This window comes from Dipodomys merriami, unplaced genomic scaffold, assembly GCF_024711535.1.
Source record: "Dipodomys merriami isolate MVZ:Mamm:240054 unplaced genomic scaffold, mDipMer1.0.p SCAF_644, whole genome shotgun sequence".
In the NCBI taxonomy this organism is placed as follows: domain Eukaryota; kingdom Metazoa; phylum Chordata; class Mammalia; order Rodentia; family Heteromyidae; genus Dipodomys; species Dipodomys merriami.
The window spans coordinates 239,479-253,616 of record NW_027206229.1 but is presented as its reverse complement, the minus strand read 5'-3'; the positions used below and the strand labels follow the sequence as shown (position 1 = coordinate 253,616).

Genomic DNA, 14,138 nt, shown 5'->3' with positions numbered 1-14,138 from the left:
TGAGCTGAAGAGCTGAGGGACAGTGCTCAGGCCCAGAGTTCAGGCCCCACAACCGGACCAAAAAAAAAAAAAAAAAGATGAGGATTTCAGTTACATAATGGAGGAGAGCCTAGTATGATACTTGCCTAAAAGGCATTTGATAAATGGGATAAATGATCCAATTTTCTATGCGATGGTAGATTTTGTGTGTGTGTGTGTGTGTGTGTGTGTGTGTGTGTGTGTGTGTGTGTGTGTGTGTGTGTGTGTGTGTGTGTGTGTGTGTGTGTGTGTGTGTGTATGCTTGTTCTTGTATTTGAACTCAGGGTCTGGGCACTGTCCCTGAGCTTTTTAAACTCATAGCTAGCTAGTGCTTTACCGCTTGAGCCACAGCTCCATTCCTGGCTTTTGTGTGTGACTAATTAGAGATTATAATCTCACATTTCTGTGTAGGCTGGCTTTGACCCTTGGTCCTTGGATCTTTGCCTCCTGTGTAGCTAGGATTATAGACTTGAGCCACTGGTGTCCTGCTTCCTCCTCTTCCTCCTCTTCCTCTTCTCTCCAATATGTGCTGGAGAATCAAATCTAGAGCTAATTGTGTGTGTGTGTGTGTGTGTGTGTGTGTGTGTGTGTGTGTGTGTGTGTGTGTGTGTGTGTGTGTGTGCCCATCCTGGGGCTTAGAATCTGGGTCTAGGCACTGTTCCTGAGCTTTTTTGCTTAAGTACTCTACTACCTGAGCCACAGCTCCACTTCCAGCTTTTTTTTTGGCGGGGGGAGGGGGGCGTGCTGGTTAATTGGAGATAAGAGATCCCTACTTTTGCCCCAGCTGACTTCGAATCTTGACCCTCAGATTTTAACCTCCTAAGTAGCTAGGTGCCCAGCTTATAAAGTTAATATTTATTTATTTTATTTTAAATTTTGTCAGTTGTGGGCTTGAACTTTGGGTGGGCCTGGTTGCTGTCCCTGAGCTGTTCAGCTTAAGGTAAGCACTCTACCACTTGCGCCACAGTGCCACTTCTGGTTAACTGGTGGTTAATTGGAGATAGAGTCTCAATGACTTTCCTGCCTGGGCTGCCTTTGAACCACAATCCACAGATCTCAGCCTCCTGTGTCTCTAGCATTACAGGGGTGAGCCACTGGCCCTGTTTTTGTTTTAGTTTTTTGGGGTGTCCGGTCGTGGGGCCTGAACTCTGGGCCTGGGCGCTGTCCCTTAGCTCTTCAGCTCAAGGCTAGCACTCTACCACTTGAACCACAGCGCCACTTCCAGCTTTTTTCTTTTTGCTTATGTGGTGCTGAGGAATCGAACCCAGGGCCTCAGGCATGCAAGGCAAGCGCTTTACCACTGAGCCACCTTCCCAGCCCTATTAATATTTATTTTTTTAAAAAAGGAAAAGCTAGGCACTGGATACTCATGCCTGAAAACCTAGCTACTCAAGAGGCTGAGATCTGAGGATCAAGATTCAAAACAGCCAAAGCAAACAAATCCAAGAGACTCTTATCTCTAACCAGCAAAAAAATGAGTGGGAAAGAGGGAACATCTGACACTAAGCAAAAGGAAAGGAATGTACATATCACCCGATGTGAAATAAATAATTGTATTGTCAAAGCTCATAGAACTCATAAACTTTATAGACCAGGATAAAGACAATTTGCCCTGTGAAGGTTAGAATGTGTTTGTGACTTTAACTAAGTATCACAATCCTATAATACTATAAAATTTGAGAAATTTATGTGATCACTTAATCACAATAAAAAAATTGCAAAAAAAAAGTCAGAACTGAAGCCAGCCATGCAAGTGTGTGAGGCCCTGAATTAAAACCCAAATACAAGGACTAACACCAATAAATAAATAAATTTCTGTAGTGGAATCAAATGGCCTCAAACATGGTGAACAAATGCTCTACCACTGAGCTATACCCCAATCCCAAATATTTTTTTTTTTTGTCAGTCATGGGGCTTGAACTATGGGCCTGGGTACTGTCCATGTGCTCTTCAGCTCAAGGCTAGGGCTCTACCACTTGAGCCACAGCATCACTTCCAGGTTTTTCTGCTTATGTGGTGCTAAGGAATCAAATCCAGGACCTCATGCATGCAAGGCAAGTACTCTACCACTGAGCCACCTTCCCATCCTCAAAAGGAGAGATATCTTGCAGACTATTCAGGCTGGCTTCAAACTGCAATCTTCTAGGTCTCTCAGCCTCCTGAATACTTAGTGTTACCAGTGTAAACAGGATTTTTAAAAAGATAAATAAATAGCTGGGCGTGGATGGCTCATGCCTGTAATCCTAGCTACTCAGGAGGCTGAGATCTGAGGATCTCGATTCAAAGCTATCCTGGGCAGGAAAGACTTTGAGACCCCTATCTCCAATAAACCACCAGAAAACCGGAAGTGGTGCTGTAGCTCAAGTAGTAGAGCGCTGGCCTTGAACTGAAGAGCTGAGGGACAGTGCCCAGGCCCAGAGTTCAAGCCCCACAACCGACAAATAGAACAAACAAACAAATAAATAGTGCAGATGGCTCATGCCTGTATGTCTAACCTATTCAAGAGGATAAGAGCTGAGGATCATGGTTCAGAGCTAGCCTGGGCAGCAAAGTCCAATTAATCACTAAAAAAGCTGAAATTCTACCACTTAAGCTGTGGTAGAATGCTAGCCTTGAGCTAAAAGAAGTTCAAGGTTAATGCCCAGGCTGTGAGTTCAAGCCCCATGTCTGGCATACACACACAAATGAATAATAAACAAATTTTAGAGACAGAGCTAGCTAGGATTACAGGTATAAACCAACTTAAAAAAAAAATCTTTCAGGGGGGCTGGGAAGGTGGCTCAGTGGTAGAGCATTTGCCTTGCATGCATGAGGCCCTGGGTTCAATTCCTCAGCACCACATAAGCAAAAAGAAAAAAGCCAGAAGTGGTGCTGTGGCTCAAGTGGTAGAGCACTAGCCTTGATCTGAAGAGCTGAGGGACAGCACCCAGACCCAGATTTCAGGCCCCATGACCAGACCACCCAAAAAATAAAAAAATAAAAAAAAATCTTTCAGGGCTGGGAAGGTGGCTCAGTGGTAGAGTGCTTGCCTTGCGTGCCTGAGGCCCTGGGTTCAATTCCTCAGCACCACATAAGCAAAAAGAAAAAAGCCGGAAGTGGTGCTGTGGCTCAAGTGGTGGAGCACTAGCCTTGAGCTGAAGAGTTGAGGGACAGCGCCCAGGCCCAGAGTTCAGGCCCCACAACCGGACCTCCCCCCCCAAAAAAAATCTTTCATTCAGGGACTGGGAAAGTGGCTTACTGGCAGAATGCTTGCCTAGCATGCTTGAAGCCATGGGTTTAATTCTTCAGTACTATATAAATAGAAAAGGCCAGAAGCAGTGCTGTGGCTCAAATGGTAGAGTGCTAACCTTGAGCACAAAGAAGCTCAAAGACAGTGTTCAAGCCCCGAGTTCAAGCCCCATGACTGGCCAAAAAAAAAAAAAATCAATTAGTATTTATTTATTTATTTATTTTAGAGACAAGGTCTCACTGTGTTGCCCAGTCTATCTGTTTGGAACTCTTGGATTCATGGAACAATCCTGCTTCAGCTTTCTGAGTAACTAGGACTGACTATACAAGTTCACCTCACTGTGCCCAGATAATAAATGTTATTGAAAGAGTTCCATTAGCAGCACAGCGGTTACATATATATATTCAGCTCTTTGTTGAAACTAAGAATGTAATCTGTGTCATCTGTAAGCTGCTGAATTCCTAAAATGAGCCAGTCAAACGCTTCTCCGGCCGCCCAGGTCTGAGTTCAGACCTCTTGTCCCTCGGGCTGTTGTCTTTTCCCATCTCTGTGTGCTGTAGGTTATCTTTTCTGGAAACCCTGACTCACCCAACTGCCTCCAATCAGTAGCTCATCTCCGCTCTACCATTTCCCTTGAAGCCTGTCTGTAATTTTCTAAGTATGAGTTTTTGCTAATTATATGTATGTCTCACCTGATGCCCTTAGGACACTGTAGGTACCTTGAGGGCAGGCATGGACTCTTTACAACTTGACTACCTGGAAAACTTGCCAAGGATCAAATAATCATCTGTGGGCACCTAAAAGTCCTCCCACCTGGCATGGTAGCACGCTTACATGAGAGTCATAGGGTGAGACCCCTGACCTGAAGGACCAACCTCTCACCCTTAACTCAAATACTTGTCTTTTTTGTTTCTGCCAGCCCCTGGCACTTTATCACTTGAGTCTCACATACAGTTATGGCTTTTTTTTTTTTTTTGCTGGTTAGGTATGCTAAAAGAAAATGTAGACATACTTTTCCAGCCTTCTCCTGAGTTCAGCTCAAGGATCATGTCCTCTAAGCAGCCTTCCTGAGTCTTGATCCTGTCTTGGGGTAGGGGGAGATGATGATTGGTTACCACCTTTCTCCTCTGTGCTCACAAGTGTCTTCTATGGATGGCCACAAATCATGTTGGATTGCAGGCAGTTCTGTTTCTTTGCCCACTATCATCATATCTCCAGACCAAGCTATAAATGTCAGATGAGGGAGGGAAGGATTAGTCAGCATTTGATGGGCTTTAGAGAAACTGGGAGACACCGGTCCAGCTTTCCTAGCTCTAAGAAATATAACTATTCTTGAGGGTCCAGTCTGCCCATATAGGGTCTTTGACCTTGGAAAGCTTTGGGCAGTATCTACCAGATTTTATTTATTTATTTTTGTTGTTGGTCGTGGGGCTTGAACTTTGGGCCTGGGCACTGTCCCTGAGCTTTTCAGCTCAAGGTGAATGCTCTACCATTTGAGCTAGAGTACTATTTCCAGTTTTCTGGTAGTTAAATCGGAGATAGGAGTCTCACGGACTTATCTGCACAGGCTGGCTGTGAACCATGATCCTCAGATCTCAGCCTCCTGAGTAGCTAGGATTACAGGCGTGAGCCACTGGCACTCAGCTCTAGCAGATTGTTATGGTCCAACTCTTTGATCTTTTTGAAGTTTATCCATCTTCTCCTACAAGGCAGGGTAAAGTATGCATGATTACAGCCTAGTCTGAGAAGCAATGCAATTTGGGGATTAAAAATGGGGCTTTTAGAAGCCAGGCACAGTAGCACATATTTGTAATCCCAGCTACTGGGGGATACAGAGGCAGGTGAATTTAGCTAAGGAAGCAAAAATTCTTTCTCAAACAACCAAAAAAAAAAAAAAAAAAGGTTTGGGAGTGTGGCACAAGTGTGAGCATACCTGCCTAACAGGGAAGAGGCACTGATTTCAAACCCAGTAACTGCCCCTCCCCCCACCAAAAAAAAAAAGAAAAAAAGAGGGCTGGAGGCAAGGTTCAAGTAGTTTGAGTACTAGCCAAGCAAGATCAAGGTACTGACTTGAATTCCTAGCACCCATAAACAAACAAAGAAACATTGACCTTTTAGAGCCCAGTTGCCCGGTTAACTTAGCTATATAACCTTGAACAAATAACCTTTCTGGACTTCACTTTTCTCAGCTGTATAATAGCAACCGTAACTGGTCTTCTCCCACATTGCCCTCAAGAATTAAGCAAGACATTGTTCTTTGGACAATGTGTAGCATTTGGGAAGCATGCAGTGCGTGTGTTTATGGACTCCAGTTGTTATGAAAAGCTGTCATTAGGTTTATGTCAGGGCTGACCTCACACATTAGCCCTTGCACTGCCTTCCTGTCCCCTTTGCTATCATCATTCAATGCTTCACAAACCAACTGATATAAGTTCCTTCTGCAGATGACTAAGTACATGTGTGTTGACATTTTCTGCTTTGGTTAGTTTTAGTTTCAGAGGGAGGCAAATTCCAAATCTGAGTGAGAGCCCCTTCTTTTCCTTCCTTCCTTCCTTCCTTCCTTCCTTCCTTCCTTCCTTTCTTCCTTCCTTCCCTCTTTCCTCCCTTCCTCCCTCCCTTCCTCCTCCCCCCCTCTCTTTCTATCCTGGGGCTTGAACTCTGGGTCTGGGCATGGTCCCTGGGCTCCTTTTGCTCAAGGCTAATGCTCTAACACTTGAGCCATAACACCACTTCCAGCTTCTTCTGTGATTAACTGGAGACAAGAGTCTGATTGGCTCCTGTCTGGATTGGCTTTGAACTGCAGTCCTCAGATTTCAGCCTCCTGAATGGCTAGGATTACAGGTATGAGCCACCTGGGCCTGGCCAGCTTTTTTTTTTTTTTTAAAGGACATACTCCTAGAGACCTTCTCTAGCTGCTTTTCTGCCTTTTTTTTTTTTTTTGGGTCCGGTCGTGGGGCCTGAACTCTGGGCCTGGGCGCTGTCCCTCAGCTCTTCAGCTCAAGGCTAGCGCTCTACCACTTGAGTCACAGTACCACTTCCAGCTTTTTTCTTTTTGCTTATGTGGTGCTGAGGAATCAAACCCAGGGCCTCATTCATGCAAGGCAAGCGCTCTACCACTGAGCCACCTTCCCAGCCCCTGCCTTTTTTTTTTCAGAAGAGGTCACATGAACCAAATCTCCCCCTCTCTATATATCTATATATCTTTATAAATATATCTATATCTATATCTATATCTATATTCATCTATCTATCTATCTATCTATCTATCTATCTATCTATCTATCTATCTATCTGTATAGATAGATATAATATATCTATATCTATCTACCTATATATATAATTTTTTTTTTTTTGTCAGTTGTGGGGCTTGAACTCTGGGCTTGGGCTCTGCCCCTCAGCTCTTCATCTCAAGGCTAGTGCTCTACCATTAGAGTCACAGCGCCACTTCCGGTTTTTGTTTTTGTTTTCTGTTTATGTGGTGCTAAGAAATCGAACCCAAGATCTTGTGCATGTGAGGCAAGCACTCTACCACTGAGCCACCTTCCCAGCACTTTTTTTTAAAAATAGGAAAACCAATGTTTTATTAGGATGTTGGTACAAGAGAGACATGGCAAGCGGCCAGGCATAAGAACATTGTTTTTTGGTCAGAGACTGGGACTCAAACTCAGTGCCCGATGCTTTTGCCCATTGGCTAATACTACTAACTGAGCCATTTCTAACCCCAAGGTTTTTTTTTGTTGTTGTTGATCATGGGTCTTGAACTTGGGGCATGGGTACTATCCCTAAGCTCTTCAGGCTAGTACTCTACCACTTTGAGCCACAGTGCCACTTCCAGTTTTCTGGTGGTTAATTGGAGATACAAGTCTCATGGCCTTTCCTACCTGGGCTGTCTCTGAACTGCGATCATCAGATTTCAGTCTCCTGAGTAGCTAGTATTATAGGCATGAGCCACTGGTGCCTGCTATATGTATATTTGTTGGTCATAGAGCCTGAACTCTGGGCTGGGTGCTGTTCCTCAGATCTTCAGCTCAAGGTGAGTGCACTACCATTTGAGCCACAGCACCACTTCTGATTTTCTGAGTGGAGATTAGAGTCTCACAGACTTTCCTGACTGGGCTGGCTTTGAACCATGATCCTCAGATCTCAGCCTCCTGAGTAGCTAGGATTACAAGCATGAGACACTGGTGACCTGCTTTTTTTTTTTTTTTTTTAAATACTGTATGAAGTTATTTTTTTCTTTCATTTTTTTCCCCTTTGGTCTATATTCTGTTGTCATTGTATTTGATTTGGGTACCCTGTGCCTTGTGTATACACTTATCTGACTTGGGGAAGGGAAGGGAAGAAAATGATGAGACAAAGGACAAAGGGTGAACCAATGTAACAGCAATCCTCACAAGACAATATGTTGGAAATGAACCTTACAAGTGTGTGTGTGTGGGGGGGGGGGGCTGGGAAGATGGCTCAGTGGTAGAGTGCTTGCCTTGCATGCCTGAGGCCCTGGGTTCAATTCCTCAGCACCACATAAGCAAAAAAGAAAAAAGCCGGAGGTGGCGCTGTGGCTCAAGTGGTAGAGCGCTAGCCTTGATCTGAAGAGCTAAGGGACAGCGCCTAGGCCCAGAGTTCAGGCCCCACTACCGGACCCAAAACAAAACAAAACAAAAAAAACAAGTGTGTGTGTGTGTGTGGGGGGAGTTGGAGGAGAGGGAAAGTGGGAGAAAAACCAGGGAAGGAGTAACAATGTTGTACAAGAAAAGTACTCATTACCTTATGTATGTAACTGTAACCCCTCTGTACATCACCTTGACAATAAAATTAAATTAAAAAATAGAAATAAAATATTAATTATAGGAAATAAGAACAAAGAGTTTTGTTTGTTTTTTTGTTTCTGCTCTTGGTGAAGATGAAGTTGTCTATTTTTGTATTTTGGTGTTTTTAATTTGTTTTAGTTTTCTTGTATGCTTGCTTATCTGTCTATGGGGGCAGTAAGGGCAGGCAGAGAAATGGAGGGATAAAGGGGGAACAAATGCAGCAATGGCACTCACTAGACACTATGTTGAAAATGAGCTATACAACTTATGGGTACAGGAGTGAAAAACTGGGAGCAAATGAAGGGATGACATTGCCCAAAAAGAAATGTAGTTACTACATGACTTATGAAACGGTAACCCGTTTGTGTGTCACCTTATAATAACAATAATTTTTTAAAGCCTCTGTAGAAATAGAAAATAATCCCACATTATCTTATTCGGAATCTCTCCCCTTTCTATTATTAAATTGTACTATTTTCTTTTCTACCAAATTATAAATTTTTGAAATAATATATGTTCTTTGTCTTTTTTCTAATGATGTAACGCTTCTGAGTAACTAACCATTTAACAAAATGAATACCAGGAAGTTAAAATATGTTTTTTAGGGGAAGTGTGAGAAGATGCAATCATTAAATTATTGTAAATTACGTAAAAGTTGAATCAAGTTAACTTGCGGGCAGGGATGGGGGTGGAAATAGGGGAGAACAATGCAAGGGGTGGCACTGATCAAAATTCACTGTACTCATAATCTGACCTGAGGAACTGAAACCCTTTCATACAACTACTTACAAAAAATAAATTAGCTCTGAAAAAAAATCCACGAATCCTTCCAAGTTCCCCCCCCCAAAAAAAACCCCACAATATTTGAACGAAATGTGTCAGTGAATGAATAAATTTTGCGCCGAAGAACTGAGTTTAAAAGGGAACAATATTACATCTTCCACCTTGTTGCAACATTTAGGGATGTCAAGCTTTCTACAAGTCCCACGCCAGCTTAAAACAGGGCTGCGAGGCAGCGGGCCCCTTCCAGATGCAGCCTGAGGTTAGCAGAGCGGAAAATTCTGAGCGTGGTCTGAACATTGGCATCACCGTGGAGCCTGCCAAGTACCACCCTAAGAACTACAACTCCCACAAGGCCGTGCGGGGGGCGCGGCGCGAGCGCCGGGGACGTCAGGACGATGACGCCAGCCCGGGCAGCGCCGAGAGCAGGACTGGACGCTGCGGAGTGGTACGTGTAGATGGTACGTGTGTAAGTCTAGGTAGTGGAGAGGGAGAGGCGGGTGGCTGCCATGAGGCCTGAGCCTCAAATGTGGAGCGGGACAGTGGGAAGGCAGGCAATCCGAGCTTTACTTTCTCTTCCCACAGTGACCATGACGAAGTTAGCGCAGTGGCTTTGGGGACTGGCGCTCCTGGGCTCCACTTGGGCAGCCCTAACCATGGGCGCTCTGGGCCTGGAGCTGCCCTTGCCGTGCCAGGAGGTCCTGTGGCCGCTGCCCGCCTACTTGCTGGTGACCGCCGGCTGCTACGCACTGGCCACTGTGGGCTACCGCGTGGCCACTTTTCACGACTGCGAGGACGCCGCCCGAGAGCTGCAGAGCCAGATCCAGGAGGCCCGAGCTGACTTAGCCCGCAAGGGGCTGCGCTTTTGATGCCTCCAGCCCCATTACAGTCCAGACAACCTCCCTCCCAACCCCCATTAAAGAACAGTTTTGTTTTTTAATCTTGTGTGGTTTGAGTATGGCATTGAGGACTGTGTATACGGGAGAGAGGAGGAGAGAGGAGAGGGAGGGAGGGACAGAGAGTGAGAGAGAGAGAGAGAGAGAGAGAGAGAGAGAGAGAGAGAGAGAGAGAGAGAGAGAGAGAGAGAGAGATTGAGGTCTGAGAATATCTCAGACCTCAGAGAGCTACTCAGGAGGCTGAGATCTGAGGATCACGGTTCAAAGCAGCCCGGGCAGGAAAGGCTGTGAAACTCTTATCTTCAATAAACCACCAGAAAGCCAGAGGTGCTGCTGTGGCTCAAACGGTAGAGGTGGAGAGCTCACCTTGAGCTGAAGAGCCAATGGACAGCGGCCAAGCCCAGAGTTCAAGCCCCACGACCGGCAGAAAAAAGAAAAGAAATGTCTTTTCATTTTCCTGATCCTTTTAACCCTTGTCAGGAAGTATTTTTTTGGGGGGGGGGTGTTATAAACAGCTTACACCAAATCTGGCAGGAAATACTTTAAGTTCCTCTTTTCATATCTTCCAAAGTGTGTGTGTGTATGTGCGTGTGTGTGTGTGTGTGTGTGTGTGTGTGTGTGTGTTCTGGGGCTTGAACTCAGGGTCTGGGCACTGTCCCTAAGTTTGTTTTTTTTTTTTTGGGTCCAGTCATGGGGCCTGAACTCTGGGCCTGGGTGCTGTCCCTCAGCTCTTCAGCTCAAGGCTAGTGCTCTACCACTTGAGCCACAGCACCACTTCTGGCTTTTTCTTTTTGCTTATGTGGTGCTGAGGAATCGAACCCAGGGCCTCATGCATGCAAGGCAAGCGCTCTACCACTGAGCCACCTTCCCAGCCCCTCCCTAAGCTTTTTTTATGCTCAAGGTTTGTACTCTGGCTTTTTAGTGGTTAATTGGAGATAAAAGTCTAATGGCTTGGAACGGTGATCCTCAGATCTCAGCCTCCTGATTAGCTCTCTGAGGTCTGTTCTTTCTTTTTTCCCCACCTCCCTCCACATTTCTCCCCCCCAAACATTTTTTTTCTAGGTCTTCTTTTTTCTTTTTTTTCCCCTGCCAGTCCTTGAGCTTCTTTTGCCCAAGGCAAGCTCTCTACCACTTGAGCCACAGTGCCACTTCCAGCTTTTTCTGTTTATGTGGTACTGAGGAATGGAACCAGGGCTTCATGCATGCTATATAAGCACTCTATCACTAAGCCACATTCCCAGCCCAAGGTCTGTTCTTTTAAAGGCCTTCCTTGGTCTTCCCAGCTTCCTATTTCTTTCAAGTTCATTTTCTGAGCCACTAACAGCCTGAGAATAACTAGATCTGCCCTTCACCAAATCAGGAATAAAGAATGAGCTATGATGGACAAGGACTGAGGAAGAGTTTATTTTAAGGCACATTCTAAAGATAGCCTGATCTCCAAAATTTGAAGAAAAAAAAAGATAAGTCTCTTAAAAAAATAAGTGATTTCATCCCTTAGGTTCTACCTGTTCTTCTAAGTAAAGCTCTTTCTTTGATCCCTTTGATCTCTAAGTCATTTCTTTTTCCCACTTGCACCCATGAAACTGGTCATCAGGATGAGCTGAATAAAAGGAGCTCTCTTTGGTATCAAATTGGCATTAGGTGGCCGTGGTCAGGTTTGCAGGAGCCGATAATTCCTGTCTTGCTCTGGGCGGTACTTCCAGAAAAGCCATAGTCGGATAAAGCTGGTGATGATTCCTGGAAGGTTGGGCACCTGAAATCAAAGGGCTGTTAAGAAGAGAGGAGCCAGTTTTCCACTTGGCAGACTTGTCACAACGTCTGTTTTCTTACCATAATATAAGGATCTTTAAGTCGAAACCCATAGAGGGACCAGGAGGCAGAGGTAAGGAGGGTGGCAATGGTAAGGGAGAAGGAGAGACGCTTGGTTGACTTTGTCTGAATTACCTTGGCCTGTGGGAAAAGGATGAGAGACCAAGAATTTCCTCATAAAAAAGTCAAACTACTTCTGTGATTGGTTACCCAACCCTTTTGTCCTGTCTCCCACTTTCACCCAACTTTCTGGTCAGCCCTACTCACCAAGTCAGCCAGTGGTGACAGGTACATGCTGATAGTAAAGACACTGCAGAAGAGGCCCAGTTGCTGAAGCTGGGCTGCAGGGTCTGGCACCAGGAGCCAAAAGTAGCCATAACCCAGGAGAAGGACCCCCAGCAGGGTTGCAGTCTGTAGGAGTACAGTATGCTGCAGGGGAAAGTAGTCATACTTGCAGATGTGCCCCAAAACACTCTGACCTCTCTGCTTGCTGAATTCATCCTGTCTTCCTTCATACTCCAGTGTGGGCGCTAACCTCTGCTGCATCTTTCCATATTGCTCTGTTACATTCTCTTCCCCCCAGTGATTTGATGGAATATTCTTATCCACACAACACTGGAGACCTCCACAGAAGGCAAAGGTACCACCCCCCCCCACTCCCCATGAACTTTGCACACACAGTAGGAGCCTGGTAAATGCTTGTGTGATTGAATAGGGAAAGAGCTAATCATCTCATTCTCAGCCACTGGTCCTGGTCCCCAAGGAACTATGGAAACAAAAGCCCTTTCTCAGCCTGTTTGGTAGAAGCACAGGGCAGCACAAGCGCCCCTAAGCTAGGTAAACTACTAGCCTTGCTAGAGTAGGGGGTCATATATCAGTCTGCGAGGGCTGGCTTCTTAGAGGAAGGAGAAAGGAAAGGCTGGAGAGCCTTCCAGGGAAAGGAGGCCATGCCAGGCTATTAACAGTTTTCTAGGAAGTAGTGTTTGCCCTGCCAACGAAGCAGGGTGTGCAGCAGAAAGGTGTGTCCAAAGGAGGGCTTCTACCTTCTGAGGGCAGTAGTGCAGATACACCAAAACATACAAGGTCTGAAGCACAGCACCCACAGTGTTGACGACGATGAGGGTCCCGTCTCCCTTCAAGACCCCATAACTCAGCCAGCTCAGGTTACTGCAAAGAGGAGGGAAGCCATATAGGAGCACAGCCAGCGGGGTTGAGTGTGGCAGGGGGTTACCAGGAGCCTTCTTCAGCGGTCCTCCTGCCCCTCCTCTGCCTCCCTTATCCGTCCCACCTCAGGCGTCCACTCTCACTTGACATCCGTGGTGAGAAAGGGCAGGAACTGGACGCTGTCCACACTGCGGGTCATCTGCATGTGCCTGAGGTCCGAGCTGTAATGGGGCCCCGAAGGGAAGAGTGGGATGAATGGGCAACCTCCGGCGCTTCTCACCCTCCCCAGAGCCCGCAGACCCGGCCCCCAGCTCCTCTGCCCCCGCAACCCGAATCCCCTCCACCCGATTCCACTTGGGTCCCGGGTGCAGCCTGGGGCTGTGGTTAAGTCTCTATCCAATATTCTCCTGACTTCCTGGTCCTGCCCCGACCCAGCCGGGCCGCGCTCTCACAGGCCGGTGGAGAACATGGCGAGGGTGAAGAGCACGCAAGCTCCGGAAAGGAGCGAGTCGGCCACGTCGCCCGCCTCCATCCCGCCAGAGGCAAGCAGCGACTAGCTCCGAGGGACCAGCAAGCTCCGAAGCTCCGCCCCAGAGCCTAGCCCCACCCCCTCCAAGACCACGCCCCTGCCGTCCTTCCGGAAACCGTGCGGGAACCCGGTCCGGCTCGAAGAGTGCTGTACCGGAACTACAGCCCCGTGCCTCTGAGCGCCGGGTCGAACACGGTCTCTCGGCCGCTGGTTCCCGGAGTCCAGAGCCTGAGGGCGCCCTCTAAACCGCGGTCAGTCGGTGTCCTAGAGCTCCGTGCCTTTGTCTCCCCCTCATCCCTTCCGCCCCCCGCTCCCCCGCCACACACTGCCACTCCTCACACTCTGCTTACCCCGGGACTCAAGGAGTCCCCAGCCTCGACTCGTGCTTTCCCACAGGTGCCTCCTACCTACAGCTCCAGATTAACCTCCATTGCCTTCATTACCATCTTTGTTGGATGCTCTCCTTCAGCTACAAGTCCCGCTTTACATGACCGGCTCAACCCACTGTCGCCCCTGTCACGGACCCCCTCATCCATCCTACTTGCTGTTGGGAACTTTCCCTCCCATCCTCCCACACACCTCTGCCAGGCAGCGCTGTGGGGTGGGGCGCACGCCTCAGCTGGCGTCCAGCTTGCCTGACTCACCCAGATGCAGAAGTACCTGCACAGTTTGCCAAAGCCCAGCGCTGAGGGGGTGGGAGTGGGGTAGAAGTTGGACAGGAAGAGCTTCCACAGTAGGGTGCGGAGTACAATCTGCAAGATTGCTGTGGGAACACTCTTGTACTGAGTAACTGAGAAGGAAACACCCCACACTTTTGGCCTGGTGAGGGGCAAGTTCTCTTGAGAAGTTTATACTCAGTTGCTTAAATTCTCTCTCTCCCTCCTGTATTTTTTTTTTTTTTTTTG

General features: G+C 47.0%; 2 protein-coding genes across 5 annotated transcripts; one reads left to right on the top strand and one right to left on the bottom strand.

Moving 5' to 3' along the window:
- The first annotated feature begins 9,070 nt into the window (after positions 1-9,070).
- On the top strand, positions 9,071-9,775 carry LOC138815481 (dolichol-phosphate mannosyltransferase subunit 3). Of its 2 annotated transcripts, none has more exons than XM_070004900.1 (2): positions 9,071-9,296; positions 9,421-9,775. In XM_070004900.1, the coding sequence occupies exons 1-2, from the start codon at positions 9,086-9,088 to the stop codon at positions 9,702-9,704; spliced, it is 495 nt and encodes a 164-aa protein (XP_069861001.1). In that variant the 5' UTR covers positions 9,071-9,085; the 3' UTR covers positions 9,705-9,775. The 2 variants fall into 2 exon arrangements, with proteins under 2 accessions (XP_069861001.1, XP_069861002.1); XM_070004901.1 differs by having other exon boundaries at positions 9,225-9,304.
- Positions 9,776-11,113: 1,338 nt separating this feature from the next.
- Positions 11,114-13,268, bottom strand: LOC138815479 (sugar transporter SWEET1). Of its 3 annotated transcripts, none has more exons than XM_070004898.1 (6): positions 13,157-13,268; positions 12,848-12,925; positions 12,584-12,707; positions 11,808-11,951; positions 11,562-11,681; positions 11,114-11,484 (listed from the first exon to the last, which is right to left on the bottom strand). In XM_070004898.1, the coding sequence occupies exons 1-6, from the start codon at positions 13,234-13,236 to the stop codon at positions 11,383-11,385; spliced, it is 648 nt and encodes a 215-aa protein (XP_069860999.1). In that variant the 5' UTR covers positions 13,237-13,268; the 3' UTR covers positions 11,114-11,382. The 3 variants fall into 3 exon arrangements, with proteins under 3 accessions (XP_069860999.1, XP_069860998.1, XP_069861000.1); XM_070004897.1 differs by having other exon boundaries at positions 11,808-11,969; positions 13,157-13,266; XM_070004899.1 differs by lacking the exon at positions 13,157-13,268 and adding an exon at positions 13,117-13,135 and having other exon boundaries at positions 11,808-11,969.
- Positions 13,269-14,138: the final 870 nt, after the last annotated feature.

Bases quoted from the DNA above. Each gene is read 5' to 3' on its own strand.
- LOC138815481 (XM_070004900.1), top strand. From the start codon at position 9,086: ATGCAGCCTGAGGTTAGCAGAGCGGAAAATTCTGAGCGTGGTCTGAAC. The intron at 9,297-9,420 runs GTACGTGTGTAA...CTCTTCCCACAG, and splicing joins CGGAGTGGTACGTGTAGATG to TGACCATGACGAAGTTAGCG.
- LOC138815479 (XM_070004897.1), bottom strand. From the start codon at position 13,236: ATGGAGGCGGGCGACGTGGCCGACTCGCTCCTTTCCGGAGCTTGCGTG. The intron at 11,682-11,807 runs GTGAGTAGGGCT...CTTTTCCCACAG, and splicing joins TGTCACCACTGGCTGACTTG to GCCAAGGTAATTCAGACAAA. The intron at 11,485-11,561 runs GTAAGAAAACAG...CTTTGATTTCAG, and splicing joins TTAAAGATCCTTATATTATG to GTGCCCAACCTTCCAGGAAT.